This window comes from Nanorana parkeri, unplaced genomic scaffold, assembly GCF_000935625.1.
Source record: "Nanorana parkeri isolate BGI_ZX_2015 unplaced genomic scaffold, ASM93562v1 scaffold1787, whole genome shotgun sequence".
NCBI lineage: Eukaryota > Metazoa > Chordata > Amphibia > Anura > Dicroglossidae > Nanorana > Nanorana parkeri.
Genome location: NW_017308055.1, coordinates 141,480 through 164,681, shown reverse-complemented (window position 1 = coordinate 164,681; position 23,202 = coordinate 141,480). Strand labels below are relative to the sequence as shown.

The following is a 23,202-nucleotide window of genomic DNA, read 5'->3' as shown; positions in this document are numbered from 1 at the left end:
TCGACACTGCTTAAGTACTTGTGTGCTGTTACATTTTGCCAGTCATTTGGTATCTAGGCTTAGCCTAACTCTGTCTGAAGAGCCGGTCTATAGATTAGGCCTCTAAAAATACATTTATATGGCTCCTCTTTATTGGGGACACACTAATGTTCTTGCCCCCAGATGAGATTATTGAGAATGCAACAGTGGATAGAAGTACTCCTCTCCCAGTCTCTCGCTCAAGGTCAGGAATTCACACAGCAAGAGTAATCCTTTGTCTGCAAACAAGCTTTCCTTTTTTAGACCTTTGAGTTTCTTAGCTGAGCCCAAGGTTTGTTACCACTTTTTACTTTTCAGGGTGTTGGTGTTTCCGTCAGTGTTTGAAGACTTGCAGTTCGGTCACATCTGACACCTGGGTTTGGGATTAGGACCACATGCTACAAAATAAGGTTCCAGTCTACTCCTCCCAAACTATATGAAGGTCCCTGGCCTAATGGTTTCCTACTTTTGCCCAGTTTCAAACCAGAATTCTGCAGCGGTCTTGTGCCGGTGGGGCAAATCAATACTCTCTGAATTATGTGTTTAATCCATGAAGCTTCTTTCAAGGCTTTACGGTGAATCTACCTGGAAGGAATTTGTGGTGTACTCATAGCTCTAGACTGGACTCTAGACAGGAAGAGCCTGGTACTCCAGACCTAATTTTTCTTGATTTGAATTGAACCCCAGATGTTGAAAGCCAGATTCTTCTGAGTCCCATTCCTACAATGCTTAACCCTTGTAAGTCTTGCAGGTAAGGTGGTGCAAGTCTTTGGGGTTTTTCTGTCAGTAGGCTGGCACTCGGTACAATTAAGTCAGCGTTCACACCGGAGTGTTACATAAACGCGCGGCAGACGTACACAAAATTGCCTGCTTTGCTGCGTATTCGTGAACTTGCAAAAAAAATAATGCACTTGCTGTGTCATTACCAGTTAATGGTACCCCGAACACAGCCAGGCAAACGTTCATTCCCCCCCCCACGTTTGTACACGTTCATACACTTTCGAACACGGAGGAAAACTTGGGAGGGGGTGAGGGGGTGGGCTCCTCCTGTGCAGGTCATGATGGGGATGATGTGGAGGAAACTTTCCCATTGCAGGTGATGGCTGAGGAGGAAGGGGAAGGTTCCCCTAGCTCAGCGCATCCTGACTTGGAGGTGTCAAGGGGTGCATTTGGGGCGGCCCAAATGCAGGATCCCACATTAAAGAATGCCAGGGAACAAGTTACTGTGATAAATGGAATACCCTAAGTGCCTGGGGCCGCAACCAGATTTCCCCATTTTGCGGTCAGCCATGATTAGCTTTATCACGTTCGACGTTCGGTACTTGATTTAGTGCATAATGACGCATTGGGGGTGAAACCACGGGGCTGAAAAGACAGAGGCACGGGGTAACAGATCGGTTTTACTGGCCAGACATAACTGCTGAGGTGAAGGGATATTGTGCTTCCTGTCCCACCTGTCAGCTAACTGCCCCAGTATCCCATTTCAGGAATCTCTTGGTGCCCCTGCCTATTATTGAGGTACCATTCGAGCGTGTGGCAATGGATATAGTGGGTCATTTAGTAAAATCAGCTCGCGGCCACCAGTATATCCTTGTCATACTTGATTACGCCACAAGCTACCCAGAGGCGGTCCCTCTGAGAAAGGCCACCTAAAAAGCAATTGCCCGGGAGCTGTTTAATGTATTCTCAAGAACAGGGTTTCCTAAGGACCTGTTGACGGACCAGGGCACTCCATTTATGTCAAAGGTGATGGCGGACTTATGCAAATTGTTTCAAATTAGACAATTGCGTACTTCCGTCTACCACCCACAGAGGAATGGCCTGGTTGATCGGTTTAATAAAACACTGAAATCCATGCTCAGGAGGGTGGTGCAAGAGCATGGCAAAGACTGGGACTGCTTACTCCCAGCGTTGATGTTTGCCATTCGAGAGGTACCTCAAGCATCCACAGGATTTCCCCCATTTGAGTTGGTATATGGGCGAAGACCTCGGGGGTTGCTTGACCTAGTCAAAGAAACCTGGGAAAGTGAGCCGTTGCCACACAAAATGGTAGTTGAGCTCATCACACAAATGCGAGAGGATCACCAAGGTAATGCCTTTGGTGAAAGAGCATTTGCAGAAAGCACAAGAAGCTCAGAGGGTGTATAACCGGTCTGCTAAGGTCAGATAGTTCCAGATTGGGGACCGGGTGGCTATCCTTATACCCACCGTAGAGAGTAAATTTCTGGCCAAATGGCAGGGTCCCTTCGAGGTGGTAGAAAAGGTTGGTGAGGTAAATTATAAAGTACATCAACCAGGAGAAAGGGAGCATTATCAGATCTACCATGTAAACCTGTCAAAACACTGGCAAGACGGGGAGCAGGTAGTTGCGGTTGCCGAGGTTACATCGGGGCCCCCATCCTTCCCTTATACTTTCTGAGGACTTTCCCTGGTGTTCAGCATGTACTCTCACAGATAATCTTTTGGTATACAGCAGATGAGTGAAGCAACTTTTACAGATCATGTGTAGCAGACTAAAACTGTTTAAATTACTTTAACATATACATTTATGCTGCCACTGCTGACAAACCAGCAACACGAAATCTGCTGTATCAACCCTCTCGCTGCCACCAAGTATGGCATACGGCGGAACACAACTGTTTCCAGCTGGCCACGTCAGTATGCCATACGTCTGTGGCCTTTACTGTTCTGCTATAAGCTCATGGTCAGTTTAGCGACTGAACTTTTATTGTTATACAGGATTTATATACCGCAGTTTGCGCAGCGCTTTACAATATAAGGTAGACATTACAAGCACAATTCAAGACAAGATACTAAGGAGGACCCTGCCCCTAAGGGCTTTCAATCTAAAAGCGAGGGACAAGTGATACATGAGGAGGTAGCTGTGTGGGGATTAATTGTTTGAGAACATGATGGTTGAGTGGTTAGGGTGATTTGGGATAAGCTTCTCTGAATAGATGAGCCCTACAGGATCACCTAAAGTAGAGCTGCAACAATTATTCGATTAAGTCGATTAAAATCGACGATGGAAAACGTTGCCAACGTTTTCCATCGTCGATTCGTCGGCTAAAATTCAAATTTCCCGCTCGCCGCTCACGCACGCTGCTTACGCCACGCCCACGTCAGTTAAGCCACTCGTTAGTCCATCACTGAACCCTTTTTTTATCCGATTAGTCGATTAATCGAACTTAATAATCGGCTAACTAATCGATTATGAAAATAATCGTTAGCTGCAGCCCTAGCCTAAAGGCAGTCAGTGTGGGAGATGGTCAGACAGTTTGGGGTAAAGGGTGCCATAGGTTGGGAGAGACTCTAGAGACGTCATGGAGGCGAGCATGGGAGGAGTTGAAGAGGGAGCTGGAAGAGCGGAGGGGACGGTTAGGGTGATACTTTGAGACAAGGTTTGGGATCTAGCCGGGGGCAGAGTTGTGGATGGCTTTGTAAGTCGCTAATATTTTGAATTTTATCCTTTGGGCAGTTGGAAGCCAGTGCAGGGATCGGCAGAAGGGGGTTGCAGACACTGAGCAGTTGGTTAGGTGGATAAGTCTAGCAGCAGCATTCATGATAGACTGAAGGGCGGATATCCTGTGTAGTGGTAGGCCAATGAGGAGAGAGTGCAATAGTCAAGACGAGAGATAACAAGCGAGTGGATGAGTATTTGGCAGTTTCATTGGTGAGGAAGGGGTGTATTTTGGAGATACTGACAAGGTGAATGCCTCAGGATTGGCCTAAAATGTGGAATATAACATGGGTACAAAAAATAAAAAAAAAGGCCTCGGTCATGAAGGGGTTAAGAAATGTTGTGACATCCAGACTGAAAAAGGTAAAAGGTAAAATTTAAAAGCCCTTACCACATCAAAGGAATGGAGAGGGTTAAATGTCCTCATTTAGGTGAAAAGGACAGAGCCTCAGGAAAAAAAGTCAGTTAGTAGGTTAGTGACACGCAAGAACACTGAGGGGGTGAGTTGTGGAGTAGAAAGATATATCTGAGATGGTGTTAGAAGCCGTGTGAGGTTATTAACTGACCAAGGGAGGAGGTATAGATGGAGAAGAGGTCCAAGGACAGAGCCTTGGGGAACCCCTTCAGAGAGAGGAGGGGAGGAGTTAGATTTGTAGGTGACACTAAGTGAGAGCTTAGATAGGTAGGAGGAGAACCATGAGATAGCAGAGTCTTGTAGGCCAAGCGAGTGGAGTTTTTTGAGGAGAAGCAGGTGGTCAACAGTGTCAAAAGCAGCAGAAAGGTCTAATCGCAAGAGTAAGGAGTAGTGGCCATTGTTTTTTGCTGTTAGTACGTCATCAGTGAGTTTTAGGAGGGCGGTTTCAGTGGAGTGTAGAGGGCGAAAGCTGGACTGTAAGGGCTCGTGAAGGTCATCAGCATCTCAGACGGCTATTATGACCTGTGGGGGCTTTTAAAGCGTCTTCTATGGACTTTTTGGGGTACTGGGGTTTTTCGCCGTTTTACGGATGCACGCAATTTGTAACCTGGGCATGTTGGGTATCGTTTTACTCGTTGTAACCTCATCTTTTATATTTCATTAGAAAAATGGGTATTTTGTTGTGTTTTGGGGCATTTAATTAAATTTTTCACTAAATATTGGGGTTTAATAAGGAGTTGCGCTAATATTGCGCAACATAAAAATTTGCAACTACCACCATTTTATTCTATAGGGTCTTGGCATTCAGAAAATATATAATGTTGGGGGGTTTTAAGTAATTTTCAGGCCTAAAATGTGGAATATAACATGGGTACAAAAAATAAAAAAAAAGGCCTCGGTCATGAAGGGGTTAAGAAATGTTGTGACATCCAGACTGAAAAAGGTAAAAGGTAAAATTTAAAAGCCCTTACCACATCAAAGGAATGGAGAGGGTTAAATGTCCTCATTTAGGTGAAAAGGACAGAGCCTCAGGAAAAAAAGTCAGTTAGTAGGTTAGTGACACGCAAGAACACTGAGGGGGTGAGTTGTGGAGTAGAAAGATATATCTGAGATGGTGTTAGAAGCCGTGTGAGGTTATTAACTGACCAAGGGAGGAGGTATAGATGGAGAAGAGGTCCAAGGACAGAGCCTTGGGGAACCCCTTCAGAGAGAGGAGGGGAGGAGTTAGATTTGTAGGTGACACTAAGTGAGAGCTTAGATAGGTAGGAGGAGAACCATGAGATAGCAGAGTCTTGTAGGCCAAGCGAGTGGAGTTTTTTGAGGAGAAGCAGGTGGTCAACAGTGTCAAAAGCAGCAGAAAGGTCTAATCGCAAGAGTAAGGAGTAGTGGCCATTGTTTTTTGCTGTTAGTACGTCATCAGTGAGTTTTAGGAGGGCGGTTTCAGTGGAGTGTAGAGGGCGAAAGCTGGACTGTAAGGGCTCGTGAAGGTCATCAGCATCTCAGACGGCTATAGATAAGGCGTTCTAGGAGTTTGGAAATGATCGGGAGTAAGGAGATTGGTCTGAGATTTTTGAGGTTGGTAGGGTCCAGTAAAGGTTGTTTGGGTATTGGGGTGACTAGCGCATGTTTTAAGGGGAGGGAAAGATTGAAAATGTGAGTAAGAGAGTGTAGGATAGAGTAAGACGGTGACCGAAGAAGTAGTGAGGGAACTGGATCCAGGGGCAAGTGGTGAGGTGGGTGTCAGAGAAAAGCTTTGTAACCTCCTCTGTGGTGACAGGGTCAAAAGAGGAAAGCAACAAGTGTGATGGTGGATCTGGTACATTTATAGGGGAAGATGACTGGACAGTGGCAATCTGATCCTGAATTGTATCTATTTTGTTTTTGAAATGAATGGCAATGTCCTGGGCAGTGAGTGAGTTAGTGGGCGGTGGAGGACATAGTAGAGAGTTAAAAGTAGAAAAGAGTTGATGTGGTCTGGATGAGAGAGTGTTAATGAGAGTGACAAAATAAGTCTGTTTGGCAGCACGGAGGAAGGAGTTATATTTTAGGATGTCAGCTTTATATAGGGTGAAGTCTTGCAGAAGCCTAGTTTTCCTCCACGGACGTTCAAGAGCAAGGCTATGTCTTTTTTAGATGTCTGGTTTCTTTAGTTTGGCACGGTTGTAGTTGATGTGGTCGAAGTCGGCGTGTAGTGAGGGGTGCCAAGGTGTCTAGGGAGGATGAGTGCAAGCTGTTGTAGACAGTAGTCGGGGCAGGACAGGGGTGAGATTTTGTCATAGAGGTAGTCGGTAGCAGAGTAGAGAAGATTAGGGTTGAGGTGGCGAAGGTTTCTCCGGGTGACAGTGTGCCCCATGTAGGAGGATTCAGGGTTGGAGACAGGGCGAGTGTGAAACTGACAAGGTCCTGGTCTGAGAGGGGGAAAGGGGAGGTTGCAAGGAGTGCATAGGTGAGAGAATACAAGATCTAGTATGTTACCGTAGGAGTGTGTGTCCATTGTGTTAGGTCAAAAGAAGAGGTTAGGTTAAGAAATTGAGTGTAAGCCGGAGTATTAATGTTATTAGCAATGTTAGTCACCAAGAATGATGGTGGGTATTTCTGAGGAAAGAAAGTAGGGTAGCCTGGCAGAGAAGTCATCAATAAAGCGAAATACCGGTCCAGGGGGCTGGTATCTAACAGTGATTCTAAGCGAAATTGAAGAGAATAGGCGAATACAGTGGGTTTCAAAAGAGGAGAGGGTTAGAGAGGGAGGTGAAGGCAGAACTTAAAAAGTGCATTATGGGGATAGAAGGATTTCCGCTCCACCTTCTTTCCGTCCACTCGGTCTGGGTGAGTACGTCCAGTGGAGGCCACCATGGGAGAGGGCAGAGGCAGAGTCGGATTCCTGAAGCCAGGTTTCAGTAACTGCAAGCATGTTAAAGGAATTGGAGATAAGAAGATTAGGCAGAGCGGTGAGTTTGTTACAGACGGAGTGGGCATTCCAGAGGGCCCATGAGAAAGATGGACTGGTTCTAGGAAGCAGGGGAATAGAAGTCAGGGTGCGTGGATTGCAGCTGCGGCTTTTGTTTTGAAAACATCCAGAAAGGAACTCCAGCAACATCAAGAAGTCTTAACATCGCAGAAGAGTTCCCCTTTAATCTCTGAACATCATCTGCTGAAAGCTTGATTGAAGAAGAACCCTGCAGACTTCTCTTTTGCTTATTGAACTATGAACTCTGTCAGAACTCTTAAAACCAGGACTGTTAAGTATTCACCTTTTATTCCCTTTTATTTTACTATTCTTTATATATTTTGTCTCTCCTTTTTAATATCTTTTTCTGAATATTTTCTGCACCGTTTCTTAAAGGACGATCTTAAAAATCATGAAGCTTATCTCTACGCTCTAAATACGAACTTAAAGTATCCTTGCCTCTGTGAAGAACGCTACTGTATAGTGAATCCTGTCACATTCCTGTCTGAGAGGACAGCAGTATTATAGGCATTGCTTAAGTGTTTAAAATTGTCGCAGCTCTTGCTGGGCACGGTCTGTGTTTCCATTAAACACATAGTGGCAACGAACGTTTGTGGGTAAAGGGTTAACTGCGGAGTTGACCAACCTTGGTGACGATCGCTCTGTCTGCTGGCCTGAGATTGTGTCCCGCGAGCTGGGAAATCTCTGTGCAGGATGAGGAGGTATCGCCACATCCTTGTGACACCACGCTCGGTTCAGAACTGTGTTTAGTCACGGGTGATTGACGTACAGCGGGTTTGAGTCGGGTTTTATTAGAATGGCCCCCCTTTAAATTAATAGCGGTCATCAGCGACTGATAACAGCCTCTTCTTTCTGCCTGCCGGCGCTTTAATCTGGGATCCTCCTCGGATCACCTCTGCTCTCCCTGCCTGTACGGGCTGAGGCAGTGGGCAACCGAGGAGAAATGGCTGGCGGGGGGTGCGGAGAGGAGAGCAGTGACATCCAGGATGGCAGAGCGGTAATGAAAGTGGAGCCGCCGGTTGTCAGATTAAGAGCCGGCGGCTCGATCTGTGCGTGCCGAGCGGGTCAGGATGGAGAGCATGAGGATCCGTACATATGTGTAATATTTATCGATCCTCTGTGCAGAGCAAAAACTGGAGTGATCAGGTCAGCACTATGTGTCCCCAGTTATGAATAATCAGGACTGCCTGAGATGGTTATTCCAGGCGTCCTTTACAAAAAAATAAAAAATGAGTGAAGAGGAAGTCCTTTGCATCACTTCCTGTTCTTGAGTTTATCAATGGGTGGAAGCCTCAGTATACAGGCTTCTACCCATTCATTAACTGGATGATAGTAAATGTTTTACTATCGCCAGTTATGAATGTGAAGCCTCTGTACTAAGTGCTTTCCACTCATACATTGCTGAGGCTGCAGAAAAATAGATTGAGAACTCTGTCTTCAATTCAATTTTCAAATAGGAAATGTCAGTGGTCTGTTTTAGACCCCTGATATTTCCCCCGAATCCGCCCCCCCAACAGTAAAAAATATAATTGAAAAAATTATAAAAACATAAATAATAAAAAGTAGAACACAACACCCCCTCATATTGTGGTGTACGCCATGCACATGCGCTGCGGTGCATTGTTTAGAACGCATCACAGTACTGTGTTTTTGTTTTTCCTTTTTTAAATATTAATTTAACTGTGGCAGCGCATGTCAAAGCATTGTGACGCATTGCTGTGCATTGTGATTAATTATACATTAGTCGCTTATTTACAGTTTTGCATTCCTTAATTTTTTACCTTTTCCATAAAAAGGCGCAATTTGAAATTTACAAACATTTGTTATTTATTAACTTGATACAGTTTTTTAAATCTTTTTAGATTTAGTGGGAATTGTTTTTTTGTGTGTAATTATTGCAGGACTTAAAAAATTTGTAGCACCATGTTTTTATTCTATTGGGCCTGTGCTTTCATAAAATATATGGTTTAGGGGGTCTTTTACAACGCAGCAGTAGAAAGTCAAAACAATGGGAAAAGTTGCAAAAATGGTGTGGCCAGCTGAGGTGTAAAGCGCTCCGAAGGGCTTGGCAGCGAAAGAGTTGATAACTTTCATTTAAATCTTAAACTAAAAGTCTAAAACTAGAATCTCATGTGTGTCTAAACTTTGTAAATGGTAAAGTTCTTCATCATTGCATAGATGAACAGTTCTGGGTGCGGATCAAAAATATGTAATACAAGCCCTGCAGGAAAGTAATTTACTCCAATAGGTTCCTACCTTTTTACTCAAATAGTTTCATCTATGCCTTACCCCTCAGACTTCCATTAACCACCCAAAAAAGTAATTTGTGATTTGTTTTCTTTTTTGTTCATATAAATATGGAAAACAACTCAATAGTAACAATTTTTGTCTGACAGATTAAAGACCTGTGATTCTAGGCAGGCTAATTACCATTTTAGGCACTGAAGTCTCCCCAACTACCAAAAATGATGACCCACGCACTGACCAAGTTGTTGTATTCTAATGCTGTAAACCCACAGTGCAATGTCATAATATAGTGGAAAGTGATATTCCTGCTACTCAGCAAATGGTCTTGGTTTTGCTACTGTAGCTTTCTTTTGTCAGCTTGACTTGCTATGCAAGATTGATGCTTTACTCAATTTAATGTTGTGTCAAAGTTTTATTTTGTGTATTTAAATGCTGTAAAAATTAGGTTATCGGGAACACTTTAGAGATAACAATATATAAATATTTTCTCTTTTTTGTTTACTTTTCTCAATGGCAGAAGTTCATCCTCTACTGGGTGTTAAGGGGGACAGTAAATCCAAGAAGAAGCAGTCAGGACGACCTAAAGGAGCTAAAGGTAAAGAGAGAGACTCTCAATTAAATCCGAAAACCTGCAAGGGTGACAGGGGCATGTCTCTGGATGCTGCAATGAAAGGCAAAGCTCAGAATGAGCTGCCACAAGTACTGACAGGTAAGGGCAGTACTAATCGGTGCAGATATCATGTCTGCTACCTGTGCCCCTGGCTTCATGCAGATGTCGTACCCTCGCACGCTGCTCTTAAACCATCCAAAGCAGTTTGGCATCTGTGTACGAAGTTAGAAAATCGTGAAAAAAAACTCCCAGAATTATTCTGGTATTATTTTGGGAAACTTACTAGCTCAAGTACAAGTTTCCTTTGTGTACATACCACAATGCTCTAGAAATAATATTAAAGCCCGACCATTAAGAATTTGGATTCAGAGAATTATTTCTATTTAAGCAAGAGCAGTTCTTTTCACAAATGCTTACATGCATTATATTGTCAGTAAGCAGAAGGTGAATTGCTTGCCCTTCTATGGACTTTTTGGGGTACTGGGGTTTTTCGCCGTTTTACGGATGCACGCAATTTGTAACCTGGGCATGTTGGGTATCGTTTTACTCGTTGTAACCTCATCTTTTATATTTCATTAGAAAAATGGGTATTTTGTTGTGTTTTGGGGCATTTAATTAAATTTTTCACTAAATATTGGGGTTTAATAAGGAGTTGCGCTAATATTGCGCAACATAAAAATTTGCAACTACCACCATTTTATTCTATAGGGTCTTGGCATTCAGAAAATATATAATGTTGGGGGGTTTTAAGTAATTTTCAGGCCTAAAATGTGGAATATAACATGGGTACAAAAAATAAAAAAAAAGGCCTCGGTCATGAAGGGGTTAAGAAATGTTGTGACATCCAGACTGAAAAAGGTAAAAGGTAAAATTTAAAAGCCCTTACCACATCAAAGGAATGGAGAGGGTTAAATGTCCTCATTTAGGTGAAAAGGACAGAGCCTCAGGAAAAAAAGTCAGTTAGTAGGTTAGTGACACGCAAGAACACTGAGGGGGTGAGTTGTGGAGTAGAAAGATATATCTGAGATGGTGTTAGAAGCCGTGTGAGGTTATTAACTGACCAAGGGAGGAGGTATAGATGGAGAAGAGGTCCAAGGACAGAGCCTTGGGGAACCCCTTCAGAGAGAGGAGGGGAGGAGTTAGATTTGTAGGTGACACTAAGTGAGAGCTTAGATAGGTAGGAGGAGAACCATGAGATAGCAGAGTCTTGTAGGCCAAGCGAGTGGAGTTTTTTGAGGAGAAGCAGGTGGTCAACAGTGTCAAAAGCAGCAGAAAGGTCTAATCGCAAGAGTAAGGAGTAGTGGCCATTGTTTTTTGCTGTTAGTACGTCATCAGTGAGTTTTAGGAGGGCGGTTTCAGTGGAGTGTAGAGGGCGAAAGCTGGACTGTAAGGGCTCGTGAAGGTCATCAGCATCTCAGACGGCTATAGATAAGGCGTTCTAGGAGTTTGGAAATGATCGGGAGTAAGGAGATTGGTCTGAGATTTTTGAGGTTGGTAGGGTCCAGTAAAGGTTGTTTGGGTATTGGGGTGACTAGCGCATGTTTTAAGGGGAGGGAAAGATTGAAAATGTGAGTAAGAGAGTGTAGGATAGAGTAAGACGGTGACCGAAGAAGTAGTGAGGGAACTGGATCCAGGGGCAAGTGGTGAGGTGGGTGTCAGAGAAAAGCTTTGTAACCTCCTCTGTGGTGACAGGGTCAAAAGAGGAAAGCAACAAGTGTGATGGTGGATCTGGTACATTTATAGGGGAAGATGACTGGACAGTGGCAATCTGATCCTGAATTGTATCTATTTTGTTTTTGAAATGAATGGCAATGTCCTGGGCAGTGAGTGAGTTAGTGGGCGGTGGAGGACATAGTAGAGAGTTAAAAGTAGAAAAGAGTTGATGTGGTCTGGATGAGAGAGTGTTAATGAGAGTGACAAAATAAGTCTGTTTGGCAGCACGGAGGAAGGAGTTATATTTTAGGATGTCAGCTTTATATAGGGTGAAGTCTTGCAGAAGCCTAGTTTTCCTCCACGGACGTTCAAGAGCAAGGCTATGTCTTTTTTAGATGTCTGGTTTCTTTAGTTTGGCACGGTTGTAGTTGATGTGGTCGAAGTCGGCGTGTAGTGAGGGGTGCCAAGGTGTCTAGGGAGGATGAGTGCAAGCTGTTGTAGACAGTAGTCGGGGCAGGACAGGGGTGAGATTTTGTCATAGAGGTAGTCGGTAGCAGAGTAGAGAAGATTAGGGTTGAGGTGGCGAAGGTTTCTCCGGGTGACAGTGTGCCCCATGTAGGAGGATTCAGGGTTGGAGACAGGGCGAGTGTGAAACTGACAAGGTCCTGGTCTGAGAGGGGGAAAGGGGAGGTTGCAAGGAGTGCATAGGTGAGAGAATACAAGATCTAGTATGTTACCGTAGGAGTGTGTGTCCATTGTGTTAGGTCAAAAGAAGAGGTTAGGTTAAGAAATTGAGTGTAAGCCGGAGTATTAATGTTATTAGCAATGTTAGTCACCAAGAATGATGGTGGGTATTTCTGAGGAAAGAAAGTAGGGTAGCCTGGCAGAGAAGTCATCAATAAAGCGAAATACCGGTCCAGGGGGCTGGTATCTAACAGTGATTCTAAGCGAAATTGAAGAGAATAGGCGAATACAGTGGGTTTCAAAAGAGGAGAGGGTTAGAGAGGGAGGTGAAGGCAGAACTTAAAAAGTGCATTATGGGGATAGAAGGATTTCCGCTCCACCTTCTTTCCGTCCACTCGGTCTGGGTGAGTACGTCCAGTGGAGGCCACCATGGGAGAGGGCAGAGGCAGAGTCGGATTCCTGAAGCCAGGTTTCAGTAACTGCAAGCATGTTAAAGGAATTGGAGATAAGAAGATTAGGCAGAGCGGTGAGTTTGTTACAGACGGAGTGGGCATTCCAGAGGGCCCATGAGAAAGATGGACTGGTTCTAGGAAGCAGGGGAATAGAAGTCAGGGTGCGTGGATTGCAGCTGCGGCTTTTGTTTTGAAAACATCCAGAAAGGAACTCCAGCAACATCAAGAAGTCTTAACATCGCAGAAGAGTTCCCCTTTAATCTCTGAACATCATCTGCTGAAAGCTTGATTGAAGAAGAACCCTGCAGACTTCTCTTTTGCTTATTGAACTATGAACTCTGTCAGAACTCTTAAAACCAGGACTGTTAAGTATTCACCTTTTATTCCCTTTTATTTTACTATTCTTTATATATTTTGTCTCTCCTTTTTAATATCTTTTTCTGAATATTTTCTGCACCGTTTCTTAAAGGACGATCTTAAAAATCATGAAGCTTATCTCTACGCTCTAAATACGAACTTAAAGTATCCTTGCCTCTGTGAAGAACGCTACTGTATAGTGAATCCTGTCACATTCCTGTCTGAGAGGACAGCAGTATTATAGGCATTGCTTAAGTGTTTAAAATTGTCGCAGCTCTTGCTGGGCACGGTCTGTGTTTCCATTAAACACATAGTGGCAACGAACGTTTGTGGGTAAAGGGTTAACTGCGGAGTTGACCAACCTTGGTGACGATCGCTCTGTCTGCTGGCCTGAGATTGTGTCCCGCGAGCTGGGAAATCTCTGTGCAGGATGAGGAGGTATCGCCACATCCTTGTGACACCACGCTCGGTTCAGAACTGTGTTTAGTCACGGGTGATTGACGTACAGCGGGTTTGAGTCGGGTTTTATTAGAATGGCCCCCCTTTAAATTAATAGCGGTCATCAGCGACTGATAACAGCCTCTTCTTTCTGCCTGCCGGCGCTTTAATCTGGGATCCTCCTCGGATCACCTCTGCTCTCCCTGCCTGTACGGGCTGAGGCAGTGGGCAACCGAGGAGAAATGGCTGGCGGGGGGTGCGGAGAGGAGAGCAGTGACATCCAGGATGGCAGAGCGGTAATGAAAGTGGAGCCGCCGGTTGTCAGATTAAGAGCCGGCGGCTCGATCTGTGCGTGCCGAGCGGGTCAGGATGGAGAGCATGAGGATCCGTACATATGTGTAATATTTATCGATCCTCTGTGCAGAGCAAAAACTGGAGTGATCAGGTCAGCACTATGTGTCCCCAGTTATGAATAATCAGGACTGCCTGAGATGGTTATTCCAGGCGTCCTTTACAAAAAAATAAAAAATGAGTGAAGAGGAAGTCCTTTGCATCACTTCCTGTTCTTGAGTTTATCAATGGGTGGAAGCCTCAGTATACAGGCTTCTACCCATTCATTAACTGGATGATAGTAAATGTTTTACTATCGCCAGTTATGAATGTGAAGCCTCTGTACTAAGTGCTTTCCACTCATACATTGCTGAGGCTGCAGAAAAATAGATTGAGAACTCTGTCTTCAATTCAATTTTCAAATAGGAAATGTCAGTGGTCTGTTTTAGACCCCTGATATTTCCCCCGAATCCGCCCCCCCAACAGTAAAAAATATAATTGAAAAAATTATAAAAACATAAATAATAAAAAGTAGAACACAACACCCCCTCATATTGTGGTGTACGCCATGCACATGCGCTGCGGTGCATTGTTTAGAACGCATCACAGTACTGTGTTTTTGTTTTTCCTTTTTTAAATATTAATTTAACTGTGGCAGCGCATGTCAAAGCATTGTGACGCATTGCTGTGCATTGTGATTAATTATACATTAGTCGCTTATTTACAGTTTTGCATTCCTTAATTTTTTACCTTTTCCATAAAAAGGCGCAATTTGAAATTTACAAACATTTGTTATTTATTAACTTGATACAGTTTTTTAAATCTTTTTAGATTTAGTGGGAATTGTTTTTTTGTGTGTAATTATTGCAGGACTTAAAAAATTTGTAGCACCATGTTTTTATTCTATTGGGCCTGTGCTTTCATAAAATATATGGTTTAGGGGGTCTTTTACAACGCAGCAGTAGAAAGTCAAAACAATGGGAAAAGTTGCAAAAATGGTGTGGCCAGCTGAGGTGTAAAGCGCTCCGAAGGGCTTGGCAGCGAAAGAGTTGATAACTTTCATTTAAATCTTAAACTAAAAGTCTAAAACTAGAATCTCATGTGTGTCTAAACTTTGTAAATGGTAAAGTTCTTCATCATTGCATAGATGAACAGTTCTGGGTGCGGATCAAAAATATGTAATACAAGCCCTGCAGGAAAGTAATTTACTCCAATAGGTTCCTACCTTTTTACTCAAATAGTTTCATCTATGCCTTACCCCTCAGACTTCCATTAACCACCCAAAAAAGTAATTTGTGATTTGTTTTCTTTTTTGTTCATATAAATATGGAAAACAACTCAATAGTAACAATTTTTGTCTGACAGATTAAAGACCTGTGATTCTAGGCAGGCTAATTACCATTTTAGGCACTGAAGTCTCCCCAACTACCAAAAATGATGACCCACGCACTGACCAAGTTGTTGTATTCTAATGCTGTAAACCCACAGTGCAATGTCATAATATAGTGGAAAGTGATATTCCTGCTACTCAGCAAATGGTCTTGGTTTTGCTACTGTAGCTTTCTTTTGTCAGCTTGACTTGCTATGCAAGATTGATGCTTTACTCAATTTAATGTTGTGTCAAAGTTTTATTTTGTGTATTTAAATGCTGTAAAAATTAGGTTATCGGGAACACTTTAGAGATAACAATATATAAATATTTTCTCTTTTTTGTTTACTTTTCTCAATGGCAGAAGTTCATCCTCTACTGGGTGTTAAGGGGGACAGTAAATCCAAGAAGAAGCAGTCAGGACGACCTAAAGGAGCTAAAGGTAAAGAGAGAGACTCTCAATTAAATCCGAAAACCTGCAAGGGTGACAGGGGCATGTCTCTGGATGCTGCAATGAAAGGCAAAGCTCAGAATGAGCTGCCACAAGTACTGACAGGTAAGGGCAGTACTAATCGGTGCAGATATCATGTCTGCTACCTGTGCCCCTGGCTTCATGCAGATGTCGTACCCTCGCACGCTGCTCTTAAACCATCCAAAGCAGTTTGGCATCTGTGTACGAAGTTAGAAAATCGTGAAAAAAAACTCCCAGAATTATTCTGGTATTATTTTGGGAAACTTACTAGCTCAAGTACAAGTTTCCTTTGTGTACATACCACAATGCTCTAGAAATAATATTAAAGCCCGACCATTAAGAATTTGGATTCAGAGAATTATTTCTATTTAAGCAAGAGCAGTTCTTTTCACAAATGCTTACATGCATTATATTGTCAGTAAGCAGAAGGTGAATTGCTTGCCCGCAATGTTTGGTTTAAGACTAGTACCATCTTTGATTTTTTTTCCTTACTGCAGTAATCATTTCAAAATATATAGTACTTTCATATCGTTTACAATACTCTTTTTTTTAAATTACAAATAATAGAACACTCACAGATATATTTGCCATTCTGTCACTCCTTTGCTGCTCTAACTACAGGGAGCGAAGAAAACAAAAACATGTTTTTTTCAGGTACTGGGGAGCATCTGGAGCACCCTTGATAGCCCAACTGTACAAAGGGCTTCAAAGGGCTAAACCCATTCCCCTGAAAAGCTAGGTTGTCTGTTTGACAGAGGACAGTTCATTAAGTTCTATACCCATGCTGATCCTTGACAGTTTATAACTAACTAATTTTCCAGGTAATTGGCCTGTTCACTTAGTAGCGTTTCTTTTTTTTTTTTAGTCCAATAACCTAGAGCAAGTAGTTTCCAAATGTATTGCCTTAACTAAAGTATGATGTAAACTATTCATATCTTGAGTTAATAGTGCACAAATTAATAAAGCAGCATGTTCACATATGTTCTTAATTAAGCAGCCAAAATGTGGAGTCAAATTCTGCTTCTCTTGTTTGGATTCTGAACCATTTGATCAGATCTTGACAAGGTAGAATGCGTTTGTTGCTGTTAAAAACAAGAGAATAAACCATAGGCACCACTTTTCTCCTGTGGGACCATTTACAATGGACATGCATTGACAAATGTATTTTCCAAATGCTTCCATTGAATGCTATATGAAATCCCTCTTAGTGATGCACAATAATGAATCCAGCTGACAGAGCTGATCCTTGTAATCCTTTTTTTTTTAATTAAAAGAAAAGCAGCGGAGGCTTCTATTTACTTTAGCTACATTATAATATTCACCTACCTTCTTCACATTAGTGTCAGTTGCTATATTTGCTTTGCTGCTTCCTCCCTCTTGCTGCTGTATTTTTGCTCTGCTTTTAAAAAAAAAACTTTTGTCTGTTTATTTTTAGGAGGTGGTGCCATTTCTGAGCTCCTGTGAACTATGCCTGATTCTTGAAAATCTGCATTATTTGTCATCAAGTTCCTGTTAAATTTGGACTGATTAATTCCAGTGACAATAAATGGGATATTCTCATTAACATTTTGTGTTAGAACAAGGATCAATAGAATCCTTGTGTTTTTAATAACACCTACTTTTAATATATGAAGCTGTTCTGCAAATGTATCAGTTATATTGGATACATTGAAACCATGTTTCCTGCCTTGCTTTGCCAGAAGGAACACATTCTTCCAGTTTTACTTTGACACCAGTTGACCGTTTCTTGGATATTTCCTGAGCTTCATACAAGTGGAATATCTGTAAGGCTCTCTTTCCTGAACTTAGCCAGTAATGGAAATCAGCATTATATAATTGGGGAACCAGATGTGAAAAAAACCTTATCAAAATCTTCAAGAGAAAAAAATGATTCTGGGACTTTTTGGTTTTATGTTTTTGATCCCATGGATTTGTCTGTCCCTCAGAGGTGGGGAAATAAAACTGCCTTGTATTTGTTTATATTGTCATTTCTTTTTCATAAGTTTGTATATTTTTAATGCACCGTTTTGAGTTAGTCTAACTGAGTTTACCTTTGCATTTTATCATTATTGTTACTTTTGACTTACAATATGTATAACCATAAAATAAAACGGGTATTCACCCTCTTGGAAGTTTTCATGTTTTATTATTATAAAACATTGAATCATAGTAAATGTAATTTTGTTCCTTTACTTTGCTCAACAGAAATATTCTCTTTAATGTCAAGGGGAAAAACAATCTTTGCAAAGTGATTTTAATGAATTCCAATGAAACATAGAATGATTGCGTAAGTGTGCTTCACCTAATATAACAGACCAAAATCATCCCTGGTGCAGCATTTCCTTTACAAAGCCACATGCTTTTTTAAATTGAGTTCACCTGTATGTTGTCATGCAATCGTAGTATATATGCAGGTTCAACCTTTCTGGTAAGTCACTATTATGGTATAACCTAAACCATGAAGACAAAAAAAAACACTCCAAGAAACTCAGAGAACGGATATAGGAAAGTCACTGAATATCCCTTAGACTACAGTTAACCCCTTCATGACTGAGCTAGTTTTTAGTTTCTGTTCCTAAATGACTGACATTGGCTGACTGACTAAATGACTGACTTGGCCTTAGTGGCCAAGACTAAACTAAAGTATGGCGTGACACAAACACTGCACAGTCATAGCCACACCACCCCCCTGTGAAGCGTGGTGGGGACAGCATTATTCTGTGGGGATGCTTATATGCTGTAGGCCCTGCAAGGCTTATGAGAATAGAATTAATCAAACCCAATATAAAGAAATTCTTAATCTACTGCAGTCTACTAGAAGCTGAGCCTGGGAAGAAGCTTTAGTTAGTAACACAAAGCATAAAACCAAAACTACACAAAATCAACACAATGTTAATATTGAAAGGTCAAGACAGAGTCCAGGTGGCGAATTTGTGTCTTGAATAGGGCTGTTGCTTCACAGTCCTCAAACAACCTGAAAGAACTTAAGCAGCTTTGCAAATCGGAATGGAGACAAAATACATTGTCCAGATTAGGGATGCACCGATATATTGGCCGCCGAAACATAACGGCCAAAAATGGCACTTTTGGCATAATGCCGAAAGTGCCATTTTCCTTCCGATACATCGGCGCATGCTTTCTCTCCTCCCCACTGGGCGGTGCTCTGTGTCCCAGCGAGGAGGAGAGAAAGTGTGACAGCCTGCCGAGCGTTGCAGGAGGAGAGCGCTGCGAGCGGCCGGCATTTCTCCAACACCGCTCAGCTTCCTATCACAGTCTGGCAGAGCGCTGTGTGGGCGGAAATGGGCCACGCTGTCACAGGAGGCGGAGCTCTCTTCTCCCTGCTCCGCTCGATCAGCCTCCTGTGACAGCGTGTCAGAGAGGAGAGCAAGTTACAAATACTCAGTGATCGCTGAGTGTTTGTAGATAATTGAGGACATGTTGTTAACTGTAGCCTCAATTATGAATGAATGGGAGTGATCTACATCCCCTTCTGTTTATTCATAGTTGTGGTTATAGTAAACATACAATGTCCTCATGTTATGAATGAACAGGAACACCAGAGGATTCCTGTTCATTTATAACAGGGGACACAGAAAAAGAGAGAGGATTTTGTGTTCTAAATCTCTTTCTATTTTAAAAGGGAAATCTCAGGAGTCTGTTTAGACCCCCAATATTTCCCCGGAGCCCCTAAAAGTAATGTAAAAAAAAAAAATTAATAAAAAAATTTCGGTTTTAAAATTTCCATTTCGGTGCACCTCTAGTCCAGATGTACAAAGCTTATGGAAACCTATCCACACAGGCTCAAGGCTGTAATAGCTGCGGCCAAAGTTGCGTTTACTAAATACTCACTTTGCAGTTATGCATTTTCTTTGACATAACAGAGTAATTTGGGGGTATACAAAAAAAAATCTAATTAAATTATGACTCAATGTTTGAGAAAGGATGCAAACTTCCAAGGTTGTAAATACTTCTTACAGCAACTGCCAAGTGGGATTTTTCTGATATAAAATCAGTATAAGCGGCAAGAAGACAGCAATTGTACAGCAGTGGTGGTCAACTTGGTATATAAAAGAGGCTTGGTCCGTGGCATGTCCACAGAGGACACACATTGGTAAATAACAGTCAGCAATTCTAGTGCTAATTATTATACAGGATTTATATAGCGCCAATAGTTTGCACAGCGCTTTACAATATAAGGAAGACATTACAGTCACAATACAATTTAAGACAAGATGGTAAGGAGGGCCCACAATCTAAAAGGGAGGGGCAAGTGATACATGAGGAGGTAGCTGTGCGGGGATGATTGTTTGAGAAAGTGATTGTTCAGTGGTTAGGTTGAGGTGGGATAGGCTTCCCTGAAGAGATGAGTCTAATCCCACCAGACCTGAGAAGAACAGCATAACTTCAGGGATGGGAGCACAGCGTATCACACTTAGCACTGGAGGAGTGTGCATCGGGCAAAGGAGGTTTACGGAATGAGTGGCGGCACATATGCCTGTAACTGTAACCTGCACTGTACTGTTCCAGGTATATCTTACCAGATAGACTGAAGCAAAACACTTGCTGTTATTGAGAAGAGGGAAAGATCGGCTAGCCAATTTGAACGGAGAAATGTGCAATAGCCTGTACTTTCGAGTCGGGAAAAGCTCGTAGGGCTATCCATGACCGATCCTTTAACATGTTACATTTTGACCTGTATAACAGAGCTGCAGTGGACAGTTGGTTAGTGACTGCATAATGTGCTCCTCCAAAAATACTTTATTAGATGGTTTTTCTAAGAAAAGAAATCACACTATCATAAATAAGCACATATTACTCCAGTGTTAGACTGTTCCATGGTACCTTCAATTCTGTCTTCATCAAAAGATCATCAGAAATAAATCAAGGAAGGGAGAACTTCAAACTGAAAGCAGACATAAACTTAAAGAGTGCCGGGATGAGTGTTAGGTCAGATGGAGAAGAAAACAAAATGATAGCTGGGAGTTGCTGTGTAAATACAACAGCTACTACAGCCCCTTTTCTCAAAAAATAGATCTTCTGAGAGCGTGTTTATAAACTGTTTATACATTAGATTTAGAGATAGTAACATACAAATAAGTAGAATATAACGTCAGCTAAAGCCACCTGACAAGTAAAAAAGAAAAAAAAGTTTTCCTATTTAACATTTAGTTTACCCTAATCAGTCCTAATTAACTTCTTCCCCTTAGCTACTTTCTTTCTTGTTCACTGGGGGGACACAGGAGTTCATATTCAGATACAGTCGCGTTATACTGCAGGAAGTCTGGACACTGGCAAACTGAAAAGCTTTAAGCCAGTCCCTGTATAACCCACTTTTACCCAGCTTGTCTTTTTTTTTGAGACAAATGTCTCTTATTGAGAAAAAAAAATATATATAACTAAATTTTGCTAGATGTTTTTTGATTATTATTTTTCCCTTGGATTCATCACTTAAGCTGGTCTCTACATAGTGGCTATCTTGATCGGTTTCCAGATCGTTTCCCCAGTCTAACTATGGAGGCTTTACATGGACCTTACTAGACTAGACATTGCAGGGTTAGCCTGCAATGTGACGTTTAGGCACTGGGCTCTGCATTGTGACACTTTTAGACCTAAGTGTACTGTTAGCTGCTGAGCACTTTCCAGGCTCAGAACCATGGCACAGCCCTAGATGTGACCCTTTTTCTGAAGAATCACATTGTAAGTATGGCTGGCTACAACATCAGGAACTAAGTGAAAAATCGAGGAAAAAAAAGCCTTTATTTTATTTAGAGGCCCTTCACACCAGAGTGCTGCTCTAAGCGCATGTTACTGTGCATTTACTGCATATTCTCACACTGCACACCTAGAGAGTGGTACTGTGCGTTGCATTAGCATTCATTTGAATGGCACCCCAACACACCTCTCGGCTGCTGTACTTTGTAGTGCCATACTGCACATATGTGCTGAGGTACAGTGAAAAAGTAGTGCTTGCAGTACTGCATGTTGAGTGTGTTATGCGATAACACACAGATACCGTGTGACACAGAATGCAACAATGTAAATGTGGATCCATACAGCCAATAAAATTTAGAATATATAATTGATCCCAAAGTGTGACTGTCCACCTTTCACTTACCATTATTTCAGTCAGTTTTTCATAAAATGAGAGATTTACCACCATTTAGGAGGTGGGGTATTGAGAATTTTTTGTAGGATTTGATAGACGGAGTCTCATGAAATAGCATTGCCAGCAAATCATAGTGAATTTTAAGATGTAAGCATTTGTCCATATTATTTTGCACTATTGGCCAGAATGGCTGTTTAACAGGGCAATTCCAACACGGATAAAAGAAATGTCCCCTCAATCCCACATCCCCTCCAGCCCTCTGGGGCGACATCTATTTACATAACTTCCTATCGGACTAGTACCTAGAGCAGGGGTGCCCATTATGTAGATTGTGATCTACCAGTAGCTCTCAAAGCTGATGCTGGTAGATCACGAAGGGTGTGAATAGTGGCCCCTTTATTCCATTTTGGTATATTTATTTAGCGATGCACACATGATTACCTATTAGCCTGAGTCTGCTTAGCCATGCTCCCTGACACCTTTCTGGTGGATACTGGTGGTTGAAGTGCTATGTATTACATAAAACAATATTAGTTTACACAGCCTGTTGCACTACGCTGTTTGCACAATACAGCAAGGTGAGCCAGGAGAGAGAGAGCGCAAAGAGAGAGATGGTACATGGTAGATCTCATGTAGCTCGTCATTTGAAAAGTAGATCTTAACACACCACATCTTGGGCACCCCTGACATAGAGTATAATTTTATAAACGCTTTCCTGCATTTTAGAGCGATAGAGGATACAAGTACCAGCTTTGCCATTTTATCTTTTTTACTCTAGGTTAGTGTAATGCGCAGGTCTCTCTACCCTTCCCTGATCAAGTAGATGTCTTTTTTGCAACTCCAATCTAAGAAGCAGTTTAAAAGAGAATAATGGGGTTTAATGTCTAAACTCCTCTACAGACTAAAACTTTACATTCTGAAGAAGTATTTATCATTCTGCAGGGGTCACACAGGCCATAATTGGAAATGTTTTGCGACATCCACTGGAAAGGAAACCTACTCCTCCCCAAATTGATCAAGGACTTTCAGTCTTGCATTTGTCATTAATTTGCCACAGCAACCTCACCATCCGTTCCCCATTTGCTGAAGATTTACAATATCTTACCCCGGACCAAAACCATGGAAATACCCCCTGTGGGGCGTAACATTGCATTAGCAAGGGGAATGTGTACAGTACACACCTTTATCAATGGTGAAGGCAGGGGGCATGAGCCAAGTTTCTCCTAGTCATCTTTTCTAAGGGCACCTATTGTTTATCTCTAACTAATACAATTTTGACTTTCTGGTTTCTGCATATGAAGGTCTGGAAGAGCTTGCATAACTGGCAGAAAAGTGGCATTGTAGCGCTATGCACACTCCATAAGTCTTTCTGAACTGCTTGCAAAAGATATAGCAAGTTGTGGCGAAAGAAGATTTGAAGATCATTGGTGAGCTGAATGCCCAGGTATCTGTGGCTGTTTTCTAAAGGAGGTATCCATTTGCACATCTGTTTTGATGCACCTGAAATGTATTTAGTTGACTTAAACTGAAAGTTCAGTTGAGCTAAAAGAAGAACTCCGGGCACAATTATTGTTAACCCTAGCAGTAGGGCTACCCCCGCACTGCAAGGGTGTTAAGTGCTTG

The 23,202-nt window shown here is 42.2% G+C and overlaps 1 protein-coding gene across 1 annotated transcript in view; it reads left to right on the top strand.

Annotated features, from left to right (window-relative positions):
- The window catches only part of RBBP5 (RB binding protein 5, histone lysine methyltransferase complex subunit), a 94,337-nt gene extending 77,052 nt beyond the window's left edge, over positions 1-17,285 (top strand). Inside the window, exons 15-16 of the mRNA XM_018571586.1 lie at positions 9,626-9,817; positions 16,909-17,285. Coding sequence (XP_018427088.1) covers positions 9,626-9,817; positions 16,909-16,937 — 221 coding nt within the window. The 3' untranslated portion in view covers positions 16,938-17,285. The remainder of the gene's footprint in view (positions 1-9,625; positions 9,818-16,908) is intronic.
- Positions 17,286-23,202: the final 5,917 nt, after the last annotated feature.